The 23,579-nt window shown below is 39.4% G+C and overlaps 1 protein-coding gene across 1 annotated transcript in view; it reads left to right on the top strand.

Annotated features, from left to right (window-relative positions):
* The window catches only part of GALNT18 (polypeptide N-acetylgalactosaminyltransferase 18), a 261,779-nt gene that overhangs the window by 125,187 nt on the left and 113,013 nt on the right, over window positions 1-23,579 (top strand). The window contains exon 2 of the mRNA XM_083419760.1: window positions 11,270-11,462. Within this exon, the coding sequence (XP_083275886.1) occupies window positions 11,270-11,462 (193 nt within the window). The remainder of the gene's footprint in view (window positions 1-11,269; window positions 11,463-23,579) is intronic.

Raw genomic sequence — 23,579 nt, 5'->3', positions numbered from 1 at the left:
GTGCTGTAAAAAGTTTCAGTTGCCCATTTCTGCAGATCAAACTGCTGTTAAAGGCACAAGAGCAGGCCAGACCAGTTTTTTTCCCAATCAGCAAGGAAATAAGGGCCATTAAAATGTCTAAGCATGCTTGAGATCGGAACATCTTTTGTTTAAAGATAACCACAATGCTAAATTAAAAAAAAAAAAATCTTGTGGAGAATCACCGCTACACACCAGAAAAGCCACGTACTGAAATGGTCTGCTAGTGTAAAGCATGTGGTGAGGATCTGCTAACACAATGAGCAGGTGCTTTGTGACATTGATTCTAATGGTGTGAACTGGCCACCATGGGTACAATTGGTACAATTCAGTTTTCATTATGCACTGCTACATTGTACTGGTAAAATAACCGCTTCCCAGTATGGGCTGAACTGTCTGTGGCAATGATACAGAAGAAGGTTATCCATCCCAAGTCAGACCATTGGTCCATCTAGCTTAGTATTGTCTTCAACCAGGGTTGCCAACATGGTGCCATCCTGATGCTCTTTGACAGCTTATCCCACCACCCCTGACTATTGGTCCTACTAGCTGGGACTGCTAGGAGTTTGGAGTCCAATAACCACTGGAAGCCACCATTTTGGCTACTCCTAATGCACACAGCTTTCCAGAGTTCAGGCAGGATTATTTCTTAGCCCTACCTGGAGGTGCTGGGGGTTGAACCTAGGGTATTTGGCATGCATGCCAAACATGTATTTTATCCCTCAACTATAGACTGTATATTCCAACGACAGACAGGATTTTTGGTATTAGCATTATTCTGAAACAGTAGGGCTACAACTCTGTATCCACGTAGCTGGTAGCAAACCCTCCTGAACACAGTGGGGCTTACTTCCATATCCACATTGTGCTGTAAGTAACTGTACACATACAGTCATGTCTTTTTCATTTTCAATAATGAATTTGAATATATTTGTAAGGTTGGTAAAAAACATAGGAAGTTATAGCACTTGGTGGATCTGTGCATTTGGCACGAGTTTCAATGAAACCCTTTTTTCTTCCTTGATTGACTGTGACACATGCAGTGCTGGCTTTTGTTCTTGCTGTAACTTTTCAAGAGCCCAGGAAGAGATAAGTACAGAATTATAAAGTAGGTAGCTCATAATCTAGGTAAATATTGGAAAAAAAGTTGCATTGTTTTCGCTCCTTTTTTTGTACGCAGAGATGGCATTTTTGTTTTCTTGCTGTCAAAGATTTCATAAGGCAATAATGAATGCTTCCCAAAATTACTACTTTTGATCCAAAGGAATTAAACAAGAACACATTTGGCTCCATCCTTTTATTATTAAAATTTTAATTGTGACACTTCCTCTGATGAAATAAAAGTGAGTTTTCTGGATAAGAGAAGAGGTGTCCTAATACTCTATTACAAAACTAGAGGAGCTGTTTTTGAAGGAAACCAAACGAGTAAATTTTCTTCTTCCCTCCCTCTTAATGTGGAAGACTTTGTATTCATGCCATTGCCATTGTTCTATGAGGCAAGAAGCGGAAGGGAGATAGAAATCGGAAGGTGGCAATGCAACTATGACTATGGTATTTATGGGCCTAGGAGCCCATCAGAAAGTAATTTTACCCTATGATTTTATCCAATTACTCTCGCTTATCAACTTTGCCCATAATTCCTAGCTCTCATTACTGGTCTTTCTGCTGTGCATCACACACACACACACACACACACACATACACACACTTCCTCTCTTACAGCTTTATTTCAAGGCCTCATTGCAGTCAATCATTTTAGCAAGAGCATTTATAATATTTAAGGAGATTGTTTCCATATGATGAATATTCAAAGTGAAATACTGGTTCTTATTATGGAGAAGTAATGAAGAACACATCAACATGATGAACCAATCTACTTAATGTAATAGACACAGAGTAAAGTGATACCCTGTGCAGTTTAAGCAAATAAATAAGAAAAATTGCAGAGAAAAATTACTAACAGAGGCACTGTTAATTTTATCTGTTAAAGCACACAACCAATAGCTTTGTGAGGTTATGAGCTTGCTTTTTCAATGTTGTTTTTTTGAAATTATATCTACAGCTCCTTTACGAAACTGAGGACTTGTTTGCATGCTGTTTTTCATGGGAGTTTTACCAGAAAATACCCCCATCCATGCACACGTACATACTTCTTTCTTGAATATTTCCTATAGAAAATAGTTATGCCCTTCTCTGCTATGTTTTGTGGGTGAAGAATGCCACATCAGCTTACACTCAAGATGTTTGGAGAGAAGATCACAGAAAATTAATTGTCTCCATACCTCAGTGTGGTGTTTTACTTCTGTGGTAACTGTTTCTAACTTCAGAAAAAACAGAAGCTTCTTCAAATATGCAGTAAATAACGTGGACTCTTTTCTCAAGGTTAATGAAAGGGTTGCCTTCATATAAAATCCATTGACTTTATTTTAGGAATCAGCATTTAGGATTTGTTCTTTTAGAGAAAACTGTTGCAATGAATACAAATTCTGGACCCATCAGCGCTATACCGGCTACAGCAGACAGAAATCCTCTCATCACCTGAAGCGTATTACCTGGGCACTGTGCAGAAAATTGAGAGTAGAATCCCAGCCCATCTGCTGATTTGAAGATTCCAGCTCACATTCCGAAATAACAACCTTGGGTCTAGTTTACTAAGAAACTACAAATTAGTCATGGAAAATTGGAGCTACCAAAAGAGAATTAGTTCTACAGTGCTAGGTAAATGCAAATCAACCCCTTTAATGCAGGTTTCACTGGCACATCTAACATCTGATACAATTTGATCTTCTTTTAAAACAGAGCTAATTGGGAGGAAATTTTGGCTCATAAAAGAGAATGAAACTGTTGATTCTCCCTGAAGCTTTTGACCAGATAGCTCATTTGGGAACTATGTGGCCAGTAATGGCAGGCACATAGCCATAAACATGTATTTCTGATTAGCTAGTGTGATAGTTAGGGGTACGTAAGGGCCCAGTGTCCAATTGGGTTCAAACTAAAACAAATTAGAAATATAACAGATGCTTTTCAAAGGGTATTGTATGCTCAGTGGTACAGTGGCCATAATGGAGAGGTGTTTCATACATTTTGTCAGGACATTATTTAGCACCTTGCTTTGCTTTTGTGTACTTTATTAACAAGGAAAAAAGATAAGATTTGCATAGATTTGCATGAATAAAATGGCTGAAGCATCAGCTATAGCCATGTGTTTGTGTTGCTATCCTCCTGGCTGTCCATCAGGCCTCATTGTCCCTGGAATAGTTAGATGGGAATTTGCAGTCTGATTGTCTTCTAGTCTTGGAGGACTTTATTGTCTATAAGCAATGAGTCACCCTTATAGTTGTACATTGCAGTCTGTTCATAGAAAGTGGGGGAATTAATGGCAGCCAGATCAATTTGCTGCATGATTTTTGTCACTCATTGAAGACTGCATGAGACAAGACATCTGTTTCAAAGAGATGTGAGTGTGTAAGACTGGCTTTGCACAAGCAATTTCTATGCCAAAGGGCTGCGGCTTTTGGTATATGTGATAATTCCCAGTGTGAAGTCAAGTGCACATTGGAGGTGCTTCCAGCAATATTCTTAAAGTAACACACCATCCAAAAGCAGTCACAGTGAAGCTATGAAAACTGCAAGTATAAAATACTTTTTTAAATTAGTACATTTTGGACTGGATATATTAGCCTTCCCTGCACTATTTTAATACCATAGGTCTGGCAGTGCTGTTCACAACTGCTGCGCACAAATACCATCAATCTGTTATGCTTCTTTATCCTTGTCATCATCCTCATCCTGTGAGGGTTTTGGGGGGAGAAGTAAGAAACACACCCTGGGCAAGCAGCTGTAATGGGAATTGCTGTGCCACTTGTACAAAATGTTCACAGCAGTGCTTACATTAGTTAACCACCTTCCATTTTGAAAACAATAACAAGAAAGATATATGAATCTTCAGAGACTGTGTTGTAGAGCTTCAAATTAACACAGTTCCTTTTTATAAATGTCAGCAGTGGGATAGAAGGAATCAGTCTAGCTGGGCAACATTTGAAATGTCATTTTCTAAATTTACAATTGGCTCACACTTACTTGTAGACTTTAAAGGCTATTCCTCTGGTGCTCATTCAGTGGAATGTCGCTGCTTGGAATTTGTTGAAAGGGGAGTGTGCAGAAAGACAAGGAGAAACCACTAGTAAATGTTACTAGCTTCTCAAAGAAAAGAGAAAATTGACCTTAAAAAGAAAAATGTGGCATATGACCAACATATGTCTTTCAACATATGGGGTTAATTTAATAGAGGTCTCTGACTGCGACATATGCAGAAGTGCAAAAATGCAGTTCCATTCAGTAGAGATTCCTGTTTATGGTTATTACTTTGTCAAAATTAAAATAAATAAAGAAGAAGAAAAATAAACTGGGATGGGTAAGGGCAGGTTTGTATGGAGCCTATCCTGTACTCTCTCATATTTATGCCAACTGAGGCATATGACTGGAATCCAACATTCTGTGAGCTGGACTTCTGTTCATGTAGTGGATCTTCAACTTCCACTAGTCCCCTGCACACCCCACAAAATCTATTATGTAGGGTCCTCTTACCCTCTGGAGAAGATTTAAAGGGCTCATGAGCAGTGGCGTAGCGTGGGGGGTGCAGGGGGGCCAGCCGCACCAGGCGCAACATGGGGGGGGGGCGCACTCGCACTCGCAGCTCTCTGCCCCTACCTGGCTCACTCACTCTCTCACTGCAGTGCTGGCTGTGCAAATCCGATCCAAGCCGCTGGGTCGCCGCCCACTGTGGAGGGGAGGGTGCCAGGCGTGCGGTGCGGAGAGAGAGCGAGGGACTATCTGGGGGAGGGACAGTGCAGCGGGGGGGGGCGCAAATTACTTGCCTTGCTCCGGGTGCTGACAACCCACGCTACGCCACTGCTCATGAGGAGGGTCAAGGGGTGGAGAGAGGAGAAGAAAGTAAAGTCCCATTGTACAAGTGGAAATTCTTCTGCTCATGCAGGTACATCCCTGTGTTCTCCCCTCAATTTTAAATGCTATACTAACCTTATATTCAGAACAACACCTTCTTTTGGATGTCAAATGCAAGTTCCCTGAGATCAAGGACTGATGACAGAGGACAAACTTATGTTACACACACATTCTTGTAGAGCAGTTTGTTTGTGACTAAGAATTTGAGTTCTGACCCTTGTAGTGTTAACTGGAGAGCAGCTTTTTTCCAGGTAAATGTGCTCATTGATGCTAAATGGAGTGCTGAATAAAGCAAGCACAGCTCTCAAAGAGCTACGTACCTTGCCTGTGTTGTGGTTGGCAGTCCGCATCCGCCTGTCAGCATAAGCTGCTTTTCTCTTCCCTCACAGAAACAGCAGCAATCGATATGCATGAATACCTTGGTTTGTTTTTTTCCTGGAGTTCGTTATTCAGCAGGATGTTTAAGCACATGCCTAATTTGAAGTCTTCGGGAGGTTAATTCTGTTGACTAATCATGTCTTTAAACTTTATGCATATGGTTAAATACTTTGTTAAGGAGTTGTTCTGGTGGAATGAGAGGAAGGAGGAGGAAATAAAATCATCAGGGCATCGTGCATATTTGTGTATGTGGCAGTGATTCTTGGTCTTTGTGAACCTCTGTTTTGACAAGGCACGAAAGGAGCTCTGAAGTGTATTGAGTCATGTATAGGGAAGGGCCATGGCTTAGTGCTAGAGCATCTGCCTTATCTGCAAAAAGTTCCTGGTTCAATTCCCATCATTTCTAGGTAGAGCTAGGAGGGACTGCTATCTGAAATCTGTGCTGCAAGTCACTGTATACATTGATGAACCAAAGGCCTGATTCAATATAAGGCAGTTTTCTGCGTTCTGCAATGTCAGTCACATAGAACCAGCAGTTGAATTACCGATACTTACTTGATGTGTTTCTGAGATCAATTAGGGAAAACTACCTGAATCCAAGGGACAACAAGAACAGGGGAATTCCCTCCCAAGGCTAGAACTAGGGAAGGAGAACAGGAGAAGAATGGCAGCTGTGTAAAATATGACATTATATATTGTTTCCCAAACCCTTTTTCAAGGAAAAATAAATTCACTACATCCATAAAACAAAACAAAAAGACAAGCCCTCCTTCCTGATTAGACCTGCTCATAACCTCTTCTGAGAGTCCCCCTTCTAAAGGATCAGAAGCAAATGAGCTTGTCTTTTAGGGCACAGCTGCTGTTGCTGCTGCTGCTGCTGCTATTTTCCTTCTTGCATATTTTGTCAGCTGTCTTGACCACCTCCCCCAGCTAAGAGGCAGTTGTGGAACAGAAAGCAACAAGCAAAGTAGGAACAAATGGCTCTGAGTCTTAAACTTAAGAAGAATCCAACATTTCAATATCCTTTCTGTTAGCTGACCTTATGCAGTGTCTTTTTGGCAAGTGGTGCTGGAGAGAGGAGTGGAAATTCTATGGGGGCACAGTCTCCACCAAACACTAAACTACACCGTGAGCTAAGGACTGAGTCCAGTAATTCCTGTAGTACTGTTGTACTGGTAAGTTCAGACTGAACACAGTAACCTCGTGTTACTGACACAATTTCACCTAGAATTCAGGGCATCAGAAAGAAGATATGACCTGAATTATCTATGTGGATGTTTGGTACACATTCAGGGCAGTATGGTGTTAAGCCAAAAACAAAAATCAGGCTTCCCCTTCAACAAAATATGCTTCAGAAATGTTAGCAAATTGGATCTTGTGACTGTCATGCTTATGTGATATCTCCCAGGGTCAAGGGGTGAAGTTAAAGACTGTTGATTATTATACTCTATATACTCTGTATATCATATTCACAGATTCAAAGTCCAAGCATTCCCTGTGATGAAAAAAATAACACATGAAATTCTAATGCATAGAAAACCATAGGTGAGATTGACACTTACGAATGTGCAATTCTCAACGAAGATGAAAGGGGAGGAGGGCTTGGGGGAGTGATAGTGGAAACCAAGCCATATATCTTTAGATTTTCTTAAGAAGCACACACCTCACATGTGCAGTACAAAAGATGCAGCCTAGTGCAGGAATAACTGGAAGGAAGAGGCACTTGAATATAGATAGAATATAAAATACGAACCCAGACTACATTAAACTCAAGCAAGTTAATCAATAGTTGTTTTTTTCCAACCTGGCAAGGCTCTGAAAGAATAAACCCAGAAAACTGTGAACATGGAATCTCTGCTCTTGTATATTAATGCATGTATCTTACATCTATATTTCAGAATTTCCCAGCCTGATGCCCTTCAGATTTTTTGGGACTACAACTCCCATCAGCCCCAGCCAACATGGCCAATGGTCAGGCATAATGGGAGTTGTATTTTGAAACATCTGGAGGGCGCCAGGCTGGGGAAGGCTGCTATTCTGCCTTGTAACACATGGTGGGAGAAAATGAGATATATGCCCTCTTCAAATTAGCCAGGCACTACCTTAAGTAATGCGTGCTCCACATTGTTATATTCAGCTGTTTTTAATAGGCTTGTCAAGGTCATGTTTCTCATCTGAAATGAGGGTTTGGCATGATTTTCGTCCCCGAAGTGAAATGGAGCTGATCCCAGGATTTAGCAGAAGCAAAGTGCCTTGACAGATTAAGAAGTGCTACATATTTAGGTGACTGAAAGCCAGTGCAAGCTACCAGTCTTTCATTAGTCTCTTGTCAGAGTCGTGGTGGGGGATGGAGGAAGAAGGGCACTGCAGAAGAAGCCAACAGCTTAATCTTCTCAATTTATGTTAAAAATAAAGATAAAAGGACAAGCTTCTTGACATAAGTCAGGAGTTATGATCCCGGATGGTAGAGAGTGTCATTACATAAGCTGTTTTCCTTACATATATTTTTATCTTGCCTGCTAAAGCTGCCTTTTGGGCCTATGGGTGATAGTGTAGGAGTTGTTGTGTGGCTCAGTCAGTCTCCAGAGACAGCAATCAAAAGAGTCTACAGAATTTTTTCTAGAGTACATTGTGTGGAACTGCATTAATAAAGAAATGTTGTTGGCAAATGTATCTGAATTGAAGAATGTATGGCTGTGACTTAACTAGCTGCTAGTTTTGTATTTTCTAGGAACTCCAGAAATTAATGTGTATGTTTGTATGTGTGTGTATCCTGTACACCTATGACATGCTAAAGAACTGGTCAGTAAGCATTATATCCCAACCACATTATATTTTGTAGCTTTGATGAACATAGGAATGTTGGTACTTAATTATAATTACTTTTTTGCATTGGCAAGTGATTGAGCAAGGCCACAAACTGTGGCTTATGTGACTGGGCATTTAAGTCCCTGTGTCAGTGTGAGATGAGTCATTGGCCTGGTTTGTGCATCATACTAAAGATGTGGTTTATAACAAAACACAAGCTGTCCCACAGACAATTAAACACAACATGACTCTCTCTTTTTCAAACGTTTATTTAGTTTTCCAGCTACTCTTGTCATGTGCCTTTGTAACTGGTTGAATGTTTGGGATGTGGTGGCCAAACTAACCATGATTAAGGAAAAGTGCTGGGTTCACATGCGACACCAAACCATAGTTAAAACAAAGCAAGCCATTAACAATACATGAGTTCAGATTATAGTTTGTTGGCAATAAGCAAATGATAGTTAAGCCACTGAGCAGGATTTGGATATCATAGTGAGCCATGGTTTAATAAACCATAGTTTAATAAACATAGACTTAGCATTATGTGTGAACCAGGCTGTTTTCTTGCATTGGCACAAGGAACTCACTCCTAGCCAAGAATTAACACTGTTTCCCTTCCTCCAGTACAACAAAGTTGTGGATTATAAAGAATTTAAATGGTCCAGATTAAAAACATGCCAAGTGCCTGTGTATGTGGGGGAAGATCACTGTGTGTGAGCTTCAGTTTACAGACGTTAAGCTTCATCCTGTGTACTGTTCTGAATCTGTACAGCTGGGGAGATGCATTTATTTTATGGAAATGTTTCTCCACATTTTTGTATTTTACATCCAGAGAAGCTGCTTGCAGGATGCTAAACTGTATTATATTATGTCAAATACCATTCAAGGTCTTGGAGGTTCTTGTAATAAATTATGAGGAAGGGCTCGACTTGTGAAATGTCAAGTCACAGTAAAGTGTTGCATCTGAATAACGTCTCATTGATTATCCATGACCTGACACGCTGTCTAGCAGCTTTTGCATTTCAAAAACCTCTTTGTTTTCTGAATATACCAGCCATTTCTGGTTACTCACACACAGAGGGCAGGGGAACACATTTCCTCTTCTTTTTCCTTTTAAAGGAATACAAGCCAATCTGACTGAAAGTCATTGTGAGTATTGGAGGGAGGTAATGTATTTTGGGGAGCACAGATCTTTGAACTGTAGCACGTGCTGGGTTTCTATTCATAGAGCCTGTACCCGTCCCATATATTGTTCTATATTTGGAATAATATGCTATATTAATGTATTAGATTCTGTGGGCTTCTGCCCAGTCATAGGTCTTTGGTCAGAATTTACATAGCAGGGAAAGCAGCAGAGAGAAACTGACATTGTACCTGTTATTACTTGCCAAATAATATTATCCATTTGGCTTCCCTTTTTCATTACATCAGAGTGATAGGCACCATAGTGCCTAATAGTTATTGCAAGTTGATAGATATCCCTAAAATACAAAGGCCTCAGCAGAGATAGATGTGTCTGAATATTTTATTATGTTTTCTTGCTTGTTAGCTCAAGAAAGATAACTATTCACTTTTGAAAACTAAGCTACTTATTCACTTTGAAATGAATAAAATGAGGCGGGGTTTCATCCTCAGGTTGCCAGATACTGATTCTAGGTGTTTTGGGGGTGACTACTGTGTTTTGCGGGCGGCGCTGTGGGTTAAACCACAGAGCCTAGGGCTTGCCAATCTGAAGGTCAGCGGTTTGAATCCCTGTGACGGGGTGAGCTCCCGTTGCTCGGTCCCTTCTCCTGCCAATCTAGCAGTTGGAAAGCACATCAAAACGCAAGTAGATTTTCCTCCAGTGGGAAATAGGTACCACTCTGGTGGGAAGTTAAATGGCGTTTCCGTTCGCTGTTCTGGTTTGCCAGAAGCGGCTTAGTCATGACCCGGAAGCTGTGTGCCGGCTTCCTCAGCCAATAAAGCGAGATGAGCACCGCAACCCCAGCGTCATCCGCGACTGAACCTAATGGTCAGGGGTCCCTTTACCTTTACTGATTTATGAGATGTTTTTGTAAATATCTCCCACTTTAATCTGATGTACAAGTAACACTGTCTTAGCAAGGATTGAGTTTACTCTTACTATATGTACTACCAGAGCCGTAGCTAGGTGATCTTGTGTCCCTGGCAGAACTGTCCAGATTGCGCCACCTAGCCATGGACAAATTAGCTCTTCTTTCTGCCTCTCCTCCTACTCTTCCCCCCATTCAATTCACCCTCTCCTGTATTTAAAACCATTTCTCATGAGGCAATCATCAATGTTTATATTTATGGGTTATGTCCCACCTCAGCACCCCCTAGCTATGGCCCTGTGTAAAGTAAATAAAATTAAAATAAAGGCACAAGTAAAGCATCTTATTAACTGCTTAGTACACAAGATATGGAATGCTTCATTTAAATGTTACACCTTTCAGTCTAACATTTTCAAGGCGAGCTACAAACATCCTTTTTAAAAGTCATGAAAATTAATTTAAATAAACAATATTTCACAACAACATTTAGAACCTACTGAATCAGTAAAACCTGCAAGTGCCAATAGATCTGCAGTGTGAAAACATGGTTTCCAGCTTTGCAGGCGTTTGTGGCTGTTCAATTTTTTAGGATTGAAGTTCCAATGCTTTGCACACTGAATAATCAGGCCACATGCTAAACCTGGCAGTGTTTTGGACCACCTGTGCCAGAATTTGGCTAGTGTTAAAGACTGACCAGATAGCAGACTGACTTTGTGTAGTTAGATACATATCTTTCTGGAGTAAAGATATTGGGCTCATTGAATGGTTGCTACCTGTTTATGAAAGCTTTTGTATAGCCAGCCTAGGGCAGGCTGGAGTTTAGCCAAGTCTGGCTTGCCAACAGATTGACTTCAGTCCCAAAGGCGCACTCCTCCATTGCCTCCTGAGACAGACGGATGCCAACCAGGCTTGATCTTGTGAAATATTACAGTAGCATTGTAAAAACTTACAAATTTGCACCAAACCTGAATATTACCTTGTATAAATAAAAGTTCTAAACTGCATTGTTGTTGTTGTTAAAGAAAATCATATATATCATTGTTTTACAGAAGCACCTCTGAAACCAGAAGAAAATCCTGCAGAGGCTTTCACTGATTCATCCCTCTTTGCTCACTGGGGTCAGGATCTGAGCCCCGAGAACAGACGTATTGCCCTCAAACAATTCCAGTATTATGGCTACAATGCTTACCTGAGTGATCGTCTCCCCTTGGATAGACCATTGCCTGACTTTAGACCCAATGGGTAAGGAATACCTTCTGGTGGGCATAATGCATGTTGTCTTCGGAATATTTTTTAAATTGTAAATTAGTCAATTTTTGAAAACTTGAAATGTATTAAATGAAAAAGATAGACTCTGGCCCAGATCATGCACTTTCAAGAACAATAGATTTTAACAGATGACTTAAGAATGCACTTAAATATCTTCCATCTAGAAAAATTCAAGCAGTTTAATGTTGGCTAAGTCATGCCCATGGTCTTCAGAGCTCTTATCCCAATAATTGTCCATAAAGTAAGGGCTATTTCACATAATTAAATGAACACCAGATTCAACTTCGTTTTTAAAACACTCCAGTTGGGAAAGAAATGAAGAAGTAAACACTTAGCAAGTGATACTTGGTTTGTTGCAATAACATTAAAAATTAGAAAAAGCACTTTGGGGTATGTATGTGTTAGCAGACTTTGCAGCTTGGATGAATTATATTGAGGTAGTCACAGTTTCTGGAGTTCAGAGGCTTTATTCATGCAAGGACTATTTATAGGATGAGTAGAGATAAGAAAGAAAAAGTAGAAATTTTGTCTGTAAAGAACAAACAAAATGACCCAGCTTTTAGGTTGGAGTTAACTTAGACAATGAAGTTTACAAACAAGTGCTGGCTAGGTTAATAGATAAACAGTGCCCTTGTGTGGTTTAAAGCAACACATACATTAACCAGAAATTTAGGAGAAGGAAATGTACAGTGGTACCTCAGGTTACAGACGCTTCAGGTTACAGACACCGTTAACCCAACAGTATGTTGTGTTTAGTTTTGTAAGAAGACTGTAGAACAGTCAGTATCAATATTGAGTGAATTCTGTGGAATTCAGACAATGTGCCCTTGCAGTTCTCATGACTCCTTCTGAAGATACCATCAGTATCTCTCATACTTGCAAACCAAAGTAGAGTGCTTTTCCACTTTTCTGCTATGGGCCAGAGTAGCAGATCTTCTTTCCTGTGAGGGTAATTATATAAATGGAGTGTCTCCCTGGCCCCAGAAAAGCAATTTTCTCTTGATCTCTGTTTATAAGAAGTAATGGGGGCACATCTCAAATATTCCAAAAAGAAGCTATTCAGAGATTTTAAAGTTAATAATGCCACTTTTATTTTTGACCAGAAGCTAGAACCCTTCTTATTCAAATCCACTCTACGTATAAGTTTAAAACTATTGTATGGATAACAACTAGAAATGTGACTGTTCTTCACTGTAAAAACCTGTTCATCATAGCAGCTTCAGGATCTAGCATATCAAATGCTTCTGTTGCATGAGCATGAACCTTATTCACAGAAAGGAACATTGCTTTATTCAACAGCAATGCTGGGCAAGTGGTGTTGGTGTGTCAGACCTCAAAGCAATACAGAACCCTCTCTATGTGTGTGTTGGATTGGATGCGAAGACAAGTCAGTATATCTGAACCAATCTTCTCATTTCAATCTATTTAACAGCAAAATTATAAACAATCTGCCTCCTTGTTTAAACTGTAAATTAATTTAGGGAAAAGTTTCTAGAGTTAACAAGACATTTCTGCCAGAATATCAGCCTGTCTCTTTCTATTTTCCTTATGAAATTATGCTCCCCAAGGATTCCATTTTAATTTTTTATAGCTTTAAGTATAAAAATTTTAAAGTGTGTGTGAGAGAGACTCAACATTATTGCAGCTAAGAACAAATTTATTACACCTGGGATTTTAAAGAAAAAGTTGGCTGCAGTTTTCATAGTCATATAAACTTTAGCTAACTTAGTGGATGTGCTGTCTAGTGAAGAACTACTGTACAGTGGTACCTCAGGTTAAGTACTTGATTCGTTCTGGAGGTCCGTTCTTAACCTGAAACTGTTCTTAACCTGAAGCACCACTTTAGCTAATGGGGCCTCCTGCTGCTGTCGCGCCGCCGGAGCACGATTTCTGTTCTTATCCTGAAGCAAAGTTCTTAACCTGAGGCACTATTTCTGGGTTAGTGGAGTCTGTAACCTGAAACGTATGTAACCTGAAGCGTATGTAACCTGAGGTACCACTGTATATCCTAATCCAGGAAGGACAACCTAGCAGTCTTCCATAGTTTTCTTCTTGTGGTTTGAAAACATGGTTGCAAAAGATGCTCTGAATACAATTTTACAGCTGGATTGTGATCACTTGTGTAGCACCCAACACAGATCTTCCTTGCTCCCAGGCAGAGAAGCTGAGAAGCAATGCTTTAAAGAGTGCCCTGGCTCCCACTGTGTTAGGCATTTCAGGGTGCCACATTGCCAATTGGCTCCCCCCAGAGGAGAAGCCAAGTGGCAACACTTAGAGGAGGTGCCCTGCTTCACCCCAAGAGCTGGGGACAGTCTCAGTGGGAGTGGCGGGGTATGAAGTGCAGTGACAGCAGAAGTGCTTGGTGGGGTATGGCAGCGGTGGGGGCAGGAGACAGCAATTTCCATTTTGCCCGTCTTCCAAACTGATTCATCAAACCCATTGTTAGTTTTGGAATCAATAGTTTGGAACCAAACTATTCTTCCTGACAAATGCATTGGCAGGTTTCTTTTCAAAACGAGCTTGTATTTTCTTCTATACATGTTCCCCCTTCTGCTGGCCTATGCGATATAGACCCACAATGTATTGTTCGCAAGAGCTGCTTGAGATGAACTATCTCTCTTATTTCATGCAGATCTACAATGAGAGATAGTCATTGTATAGACACAGCTCTTTCTCCCCCTGTGTTTCTCAGTCTACTTTTATGGTTCAAGGATGCCTTTGACAAACTGTTTACTGCCCGACCTGTGTCACTCCAATCTGTTATCTAGTACTGTGCTACACTCAGTGAGTAAGGCAAACTGTTGACAGTGCCTGAGCTTCAGTACACTTGACAATATCTTGAAGAAATGCCAGTCTATTTCTGTTTATGAACTGGGATGTCAGCTTGACTGTGTACTATTTCAAGTATTGCAGCTCCATATAAGGAGCACATTGTGTAAAAAATGGCAAATCATCTAGTCTTCATCCTGAAGAAAATGTGGCTAACTGTTAGTTTAATAAGAACAACCCAGAATCTACATTGGACTAGATGCACAATTATTCTTTCACTCCAGCTAGATGCAGACTGCCCACCGCCCCTGGTCTGGTTCCCCACAGTTGCCTGTGAAGCAGAGATAACATTCTCTACTAATGGAAAACAGGGGGAATGGGTGATGGGAATGGAAAAGAGTGAGCAGAGTATATGGTAAATTCCCAGGGAGAGGATGCATTGAATAAAGGCGCCATCAAAAAGCTGCAGAAACATGGTTCTCAGCTATGATTACCTTTGCATTGGAAACGCAATGCAATATTGAATGAAAGCTCTTCGGCAAGGCAAACTAAAATAGTTCTCTGCTCCTCTTGGGCTTGCTATAAGTACCTGTTGGCTAGAATAGTATCCAGGAGGCTCTGACTTTTATCCTTGCTCAGAAAATCCAAACTGCACCCAACAAGCCAACATATGTGATATGTATGTATTTAAATGAATAGGAACATAGGAAGCTACCATATACCAAATCAGACCATTGGTCCATAGTGCTCACCATTGTCCACACTGACTGGCAAAGGTTTTCCAGGATGTTTTAAGTAAGGCTCCTTCTCACCCTTTCCTGGAGATGCTCTGCTGCTGAGCTCTGGCTCTTCATCTTGCAAATGAAGCAAAATTTGCTCTATGGCCTTTCTGTTTGCTAAGAATCCCACACTTGTAGTGCACCAGTAGTTTAATATCTAATCTCTCATGTAAATATGTGTTATAGATTTAAAAAAATGGGGGGGGGAGGGGGTGTCTGTTAGAAAAATGGATGTGTGTGTGTATACTCCACCACTGTGGAAGGCAGAACACACGGCCTTCAGAGAACTTTGTTTTGTTTTAAACAAATGATCTTTATATAAAAAACAGACTCATTTATGCTCTGCAATTAATAATAATAATAGTAATAATAATAATTTCATTTCCATACCACTTTATATTTTAAAGGAAAAAATCAAAGCGGTTTACAAAGCATTAAAACATCAAATAAAACAAACCAGAATAAAATATGACTGAATAAAGTCACATGTAAAGTATACATTCAAAGCAACATAATTAACAGGAAACTAAAATATTATCTTAAAAATCACAAATGCAGCCTAGGATACAAAGATATATGGGTGGGTATAAATTCTGTGTTGTAGGTTTGAGCCCCACGTTGGGCAAAAGATTCCTGCATGGCAAGGGGTTAAGGGGGTTGCGTAGATGTATATGAATGGGCTGTGGCTGTGGCTGTGGTCATTTCCAAGACTGTCATGTGGTCCACAGAAGGTTCCCCATGAAGGAATGCAGTTCTGGTGCTAACAAGCTTCTACACCTACACGCAAGTCCCCATATCATAGCATTTTTATTATGAACCATTGGCCTACCAAAATGTCTGCACTGAATAACAATATTAAACAAGATATCTTTTTAAAACAACAGCCCATTAAAATCAGTCCATGCTGCTTCAGTCCACTTGTGTATCTGTGTGTCAACATGGCATTTAAAAAATAATTTTGCCTATTTTCAAATGGCTGTTATTTGATCAGAAGCATTTTGATTGTGGGTGTCAATATTTATTGCTTAAAAATATTGTCTCACTAAGGCAACATAAGAGGGACGCGGGTGGCGCTGTGGGTAAAACCTCAGCGCCTAGGGCTTGCCGATCGCATGGTTGGCGGTTCGAATCCCCGCAGCGGGGTGAGCTCCCGTCTTTCGGCCCCAGCTTCTGCCCACTTAGCAGTTCAAAAGCACCCCCAAGTGCAAGTAGATAAATAGGTACCGCTTTATAATGGGAAGGTAAACGGCGTTTCCGTGTGCTGCACTGGTGCCGGCTTGCCAGAGCAGCTTCGTCACGCTGGCCACGTGACCCGGAAGTGTCTCCGGACAGCGCTGGCCCCCGGCCTCTTAAGTGAGATGGGCGCACAACCCTAGAGTCAGACACGACTGGCCCGTACAGGCAGGGGTACCTTTACCTTTACCTTTAAGACAACATATGTTTGAAAAAACTGGATTATTTGTAGACTGGTGTTTCACAGAAAGTGAGGCAAATGTTGAAGGTAGAAGCAACATATAAGAGAGTGACAAGGGTTTTAGCTCTGTTCTGTTCTAGTGTTTTAAAAACTAATATCAAAATGAGGAAGAATATAGAAATTTGATTGATAAAGAAATTTGATTGAGTACCTACTCTAAAGAAACTCTCTCCTATAATCTGAAAAAAGAATGATATGCAAACAAGAACTATGCAGTATATGTATGTATGTATGTATGTATGTATTTGTACTTATTGATATTTTCAGTTAGGTATAGACAAAGCTAGCAAAGAGATAATAAGCCCTTGGAATACTGTAGCTATCATTAGCCCCTTCCCTTTCTTTTGGAGAGTTTCTGCTACTCTTTTTCTTAACAGTGAGGGATAAAAGGCCACCTATGAAGTTGTAATCTGCCAGACATACTTATGCAAATATTATCTGTTTCTTTGGCTATCATAGACAAACAGCTTAGGGATTTGTGTTCCTCCTCTCCCCCCTCAAGTCAAAGAGTGCTCCTGTAACTTCAATAGTAGATTGTAGATAGAAAATGAGTTTATTAGGGTGGACGAAAAATGTTTTATGTAAGCTGGCCTGTAGTCTTTCCAATAACAAGGTTTCAGAAACCAGAGAACCATAAAATTAGGGGGAAAGCATAGAAGAGTTTCTAGTTCTACCTTCATCTATAGACAAATTGTCTTCACTTAAACTATTTCAAACCAAAGCCTGTCCAATTTCCTTTTTAAAAAAGAAAGGGGAAGGAAATTGTACAACTACCCTGGGTATCATATTTTATTATCACCCATTTTACTTAGAAGGAAGCATTTTTTGTATATTCAACCATAACTTGCTTCTCCACGACTTATTTCTTTCTGTCCATCTTACAATGACCCTGCTACATCATTCTCCTCCTACTTTACAGCATCCTTTCAAATATTTTAAGCTGCTGTCATGTTTGCTCATAATATTCTGTCAAAGCTACATGCTCCCAGTTCCTTACAGCATATATCAGATATTACCTTTGTCCATCTTCTCTCAAATTTTGAGCTTCTTATATCTTTCTAAAAATGCATTATAAAATGGACATAATCCAGTTTAGTGGAGGATTAAACTGTCTTCAGTAGACAAGTATACCTATTCTTACACACAGTATTTCTCTCCCCCCCCCCCCAAAATGGATTTTACTTCACACACTCCACAGTTGTTGGTTTCTATTTACCGTAAGTAAAACCTCAGTTATCCTTAATTATGAATTTATATGTAGTTTCATTTGTTTCCCCCTCACACTTTTCATTCCAAGATAAGTAGTTTATAGCACATGTCACATTAAAAATTATATTGCGGCAATGTACGCTTCTTCCACTTAAACATTGGACAAATGTGTTTATTAGATTATTAAGATCAACTTTCCCAAATACACGTAAGAGTCTTGTATGTACAGAAGTAGGCTTCTGTTAATATATTTCCAACTAGATGGAGATCTGTGACATAAATGGTGGCTGCACACAAGGGGCTGGTTTTTTTGTTCCTTTGTATGTGAGGGGAGGAGTTATTCCCTTTGCATGTGAGGGGAGGAGTTATCAATCTTCCGTTTGTTTATAGGAACAAATAGAGGGTTTTTTTTTTGCTGTGTCCTATCAGATTCTGGTTTGATAAAGTGGCTTGTTCACAAAGTGGTTTGGGCAAATTGCCGTTTGGTTGAGCTCAGATGCAGCAACAAACTATAGTTTGCTGTTACATCTAAACTAGACTATGGCATCTACTTAAGCTAGTAGCTATGGGCATTATGAGTCTTGCTTTTTAAGAAAATGGCCACAGTTAGAGCATGGAGTGGGATGTTTGGAAAGAATAAGATGTATGATTATTTGTTTGTTGGGTTTCTTTCTTTTTGCACTGTATATCACACATATTAGCTACAATCTTGCCCGCATGTTTTTTTAGAAAATCTAGCTGTCTAGAAAGCCCAAGGTGCATTTTAAGAATAATGAATGATTTACCCTTCTGAAGCATCGTATCTTCATTTTATAATGAACACACACACAGAGATGCAGAATTTAGATGACCATATCTTGACTTAAGCATGTGAGATTTGCTCATACATGAATTCCCTGGCTCCTCCCTGCATGATGTGAACAATAAAGTTGGGAAGTTTCTAGTTAATAATAGTTTCAGTATTTGAAAGCATGATTTAATATCCTGGCTTGCTGCTAAGCTGGTACCAGAGTTTCTCAGTTTAACGAAAACAGGAAACAACAATCAGGTAGAGACTTCTGGTTTAATCACATCTCATGCAAAGGGAGAAGTAAAGATTCTGTATGTGTGCATAAAACACTCATATCTTGGCTTATTAAGAGGGGATTTGATTGTTGAAATCAGGCCACTGTGATTTATTGTCAGTTAACAAACTGGATAATAAAGCTTGTGTGAGGGTGGGGACGCGGAGATGAAACGGGTGACAGGTGAGTGTTTGGTCCCAAAACGAAGACTTGTATGTATATCCACACCCAAACATAATATTACCTACTTTAGAATTATGGAGGGTGCCTGCCTACACACTCATGAAAGGTCAATATTTTCCCCACATGAACTTTCAATAAGTTCTTCTCTCCTTCATATAGATCAATAAAACTGAGTTTATTGAGGCTGTAAACTCCCAATTTCTTTGATCATATAATTTCTTCACACTGAGAACATTCTTGTTCTCAACCTTCAAGGAAGAATGTTAACATTTAAGTGACAAAAATTAATTTTGATGGTTTAATGTTTCTTCTTCTAGGTTCTACTTTATTAAAGACAATAAGAAATCAGCAAGCTATAATTAAATCTATACTGCAGAAGTTTTAAATGGCCAAGAACTCATTATTACTCTGACCTTTTATCTTAGGAACCAGCCTGCACTTGTTTGATGCTTTCTATTTTTTCTCCTTTTAGAATAATGTGGTCGTTTTAATAATCTGAACATTATACTTACAAATATTGCTTTTTATATGCCTATATTGACACATTGAGTCAAATTAAATTCCTGCTCCTTAGTTACTAGGGATAAAAAGGTCAGTTAATTTTGATTCTCTCATTTTCTCTTTTTCCTCCATGTTTCTGCAGCAATTTTAATTTTTTTTTAAAAAAAAGCTCACCCTCAAAATTCATCAGCATTTTAATGCAAATTTCCCCCAATAAACACACTTGTATGCAGTTTTAACTAATGTACACGTTTTTGCAAGTGATTTCTCCCAATAGAATGCATTTTTGTATGTTATTTTAATGAATATATTCATTTTAATGCATGCTTTCTAATACATGCATTTGTAAGCGTTGCTTGATTGGAGAAGTTGCATTGGAAAATTCAAATAAGTGCAAATTTCCAAGGATGTCTTGTGTTTTGGTTCTCATGTTGTTTTGGAAAGTGTCAATTAGTTAAATTCACCTTTAAATGCAAACTGAATTTAATTCCTTCGCCATTTCTATTAGTTATTAAGCTATATGTGATCTGGTTATCTTATCTGATTCATGGAATGTTTTTCACGAGTATACAAATATTAAAATTAAACAAATTGACAATATAATATTCATGCAACTTTAAGCTCTTTGCAGAGAATTAAACATTAATAAAGGGAGTATTTACACAGCAGTAGTTGCTCTCCTATGGGCTTCATTGAATAGCATTGACAGTTTTTGCACCATGTTGAACTGTTATAGAAGGAAGTATTTAAATCACAGTAATTTATCCCCAGTTTAAGTTATTGTAATGTAATGCTGATAGTTCCTTCAGAGCTCAACTAAAAAAAACCTGTAGATATGAAGAAGTCATATATCCAGTGACACCTAATCCCTAGTACTCAGGTAATTTCACCAGCTTGTTAACTCACTGTACTTTGCCACCAATATAATGGAGGCATTCTATCATAAAGATTTGAAACATAGAGCTGCAATCGATTGCTGGGCTCTCTGTGTTTTGATGGCTATCAGTACTTTACTTCTGGTTCCAGACTGTAATTAATATGTTGGCCAAAGGAATGTCTGCGTTCCATGGGACTTATTCCCAGCCTCTCAAGTAAATATGCACACGTCAATGCAACATATAATTGAGGGCCAAATCAGTTGGAATTCATGTAATTAGCAATTGCATGAATATTTTTTAAAAAATATAACTCTATATCTCCGTCTATATTATATGTGTCTGCCTATCTTATAAGTGCGTCATAATATTGATTTGAATTTGTGGGAACAATTGTGGAAAACAAATTTAAAATTCACTGCTAATTATGCGTTAAAAGAGAAACTTAAAAAGGATCCATAGGTGGTGTTTGACACCAAGTAAACTAGCCAAAATGTTTAGAGCAAAAAGTGACCTAAGTTGGAAGTGCAAAGAAACAGCCAGCACATTTTACCATTCATGGTGGTCTTGTAGAATAAAAGAATTTTGGGGGACAGTGTATAACGAACTTTAAAAAATGTTTAGAAGAACATTTTCCAAATACCCATGAGAAGAATGACACCTTAAGATATTAGAATATAAAGAATTTGGCAGCATGACAAATAGATTAAGAAATAAAGATGCTAATAATTTAAAAGAGGACTGGACATTATATATAGATTATATGGAAAAATATTATAACAAGAAAATAATTGTTATCTGCTGACCAAAAATACTCAGCAGTAGAGGTTACAAGGTAGGATACTGTAAGGTAATGAAAACAACTTAGTAGAGTAAGAAAACATAGCTGAAAAGATAGCAGATAGGAAACCAGGGAAACAGTGGGAGTAAAAGTTAAGGTTTATAAGAGTCAAATAAATTGGAGAAATAAGTTATATTCATATATAGATGTCTTATATTTATGTTATTTCTCTTTCTTACTATCCTATGTATGACTGTAACAGTATGTATTGATGACATGATAAAACAGAAAACACACTTTAAAAAGTGTGTTATGTTAAAACTACTGAAGTTATCCATACATTATTAGCTAAATCAGAATTATAAAGAAAGATGTATTAAAGAATCAGCAGATAGCAAGAGCTATCTAGCAATTTATAAACATTTAGAAGAACCACCTTCTTTCTAAGAAACTTTATAAGAAATTTCTAAGAAGCATCTTTTAGTAAAGCACAAATACCTTTTATAAAGGTAAATAGCAGGGGAGAGGAACCCAATCTATATTTGGCCCTTGGGAAAAGGGGGCCTTAACTCTTCTGTCCCTTGCTAAGGCTCCAGTTTGGATCATGGTCCCCACACATTCTTTTTGGGTTGGAATAAAAGCTCCCATTTGTGTTAATGAGAGCTTTTCTTCCAGTGCACAGAGCATCTCTTCCCAGCCCCGGTAGCACCCTTGCCTCAGTTCTGTTTACTTTTTCTTCCTCTTCTTTGGCGATCACTCGTAGCTGAGTAAGATTGTCTTCCATAAAATGGTTTTAACAATGAGTCCGTAAGTGACTGTGGAAGCCAATTCTGGATCCACACGTCCTTCCACAGTGGGGACATTGGTTTCCAGGCGGGAGTTGATCACGGTGTGGATTTGCCAAGCATGCCTTCCTCTTAGCATGTTTCTCCCTTGCATCCTGAGTTTGAGTGTCTTCAAAGCCCATGACACCTTTGGCAAAGGCTGTTCTCCAATTAGAACTGTCGCAGGCCAGTGTTTCCCAGTTGTCAGTGTGTATATCACATTTTTTTAGATTTGCCTTGAGACAGTCTTTAAACTTCTTTTGTTGACCACCAGGATTACGGTTTCCATTTTTAAGTTCGGAATAGAGTAGTTGCTTTGGAAGACAATGATCAGACATCTGCACAACATGACCAGTCCAGCGAAGTTGATGTTGAAGAATCATTGCTTCAACACTGGTGATCTTTGTTTCTTCCAGTTCACTGATATTAGTTTGCCTGTCTTCCCAAGTGATGTGTAAAATTTTTCGGAGACACTATTGATGGAATCTTTCAAGGAGTTGGAGATGGCGTTTATAAGTGGTCCATGTTTCACAAGCATATAGTAAGGTTGGTAGTACAATAGCTTTGTAAACAAGCATTTTGGTTTCCCTGCGAATGTCCTGGTCCTCAAACACTCCGCACTTCAATCGGGAGAAAGCTGCCCTCGCAGAGCTAAGGCATGCTGGATTTCGGCATCAGTGCCTAGGTAGAAGAAGTGATCAACATTTTCTAATGTTACACCGTTGAGTTGGATTTGTGGTGCTGCAGAGGAGTTATTTTGTACTTGTTGGTGCAACACTTTGGTTTTTTGGATGTTGAGTGATAGGCCAAGCTTTTCATAAGCTTCTGCAAAGATATTTAGGATGGTTTGGAGGTTATCCTCTGAGTGTGTGTACACTACATTGTCATCAGCAAACTCAGTAGAAATCATATTACTTTTTAAAAGCAATCAACGCAATTGCTAATTTGCAAGAATGACTTACTTAGTTTTGCCTTGCAATTCTTGGCTGTACCCTTCTTCCTCCTTTTAAAAATGTATTGAGCTCTAACACTATGTTTTATAGAAAACAAGCTGATGAAATCGCCTTTCAAAATTGTATCTAGTTATTCCTCTGAAAGTCCTGCTTGCTATGGAGCACACTTGCCTCTACAAATATACCCGGAGGTAGGAGGGTGTCCTTGTGCTGGCATTGTCATTTCTCCACTTGAAGTGGCCTCACATGTCCAAACATCAGCTTTAGTTGGGACGGCATGCTCTCTACAAGTAGTTTGTGTCTAATGGCAGCTCTGAATCCACCTCCAAGTCAGGATTGACTAGCTGCTCTGAAGGTGCAAGACCAACGGTACAGGGGACAGCAGTCAGGTGCAGATGCCAAGAAATCAGTATCAAGTCCCAGCTGATAGGAGTTGTATAGATATGACAGGAGGTGAGAAGTGTGAGTCCTCCTCTGATTTTCTTCTAACCCCACTGCCCCACTCCTTTGAGCTTTTGGCTGTCAAAAGAAGAAGAGAAGCAAGGTTGAAGGTATGCAGACTTCTTTCACAACACACACTGTTTGGGTAGCATCTGCAGTTCCAAAACCATATCCAGGAACAAGTGGACCCCTTGTTTCTGTGTCTCAGAAGGGACATTTCCCTGGGGAACATGACAC

This window comes from Podarcis tiliguerta (genome assembly GCF_965153285.1).
Source record: "Podarcis tiliguerta genome assembly, chromosome: 1".
NCBI classification, from domain to species: domain Eukaryota; kingdom Metazoa; phylum Chordata; class Lepidosauria; order Squamata; family Lacertidae; genus Podarcis; species Podarcis tiliguerta.
The sequence above is the reverse complement of the archived record's forward strand: the minus strand, read 5'-3'. Positions and strand labels throughout refer to the sequence as shown.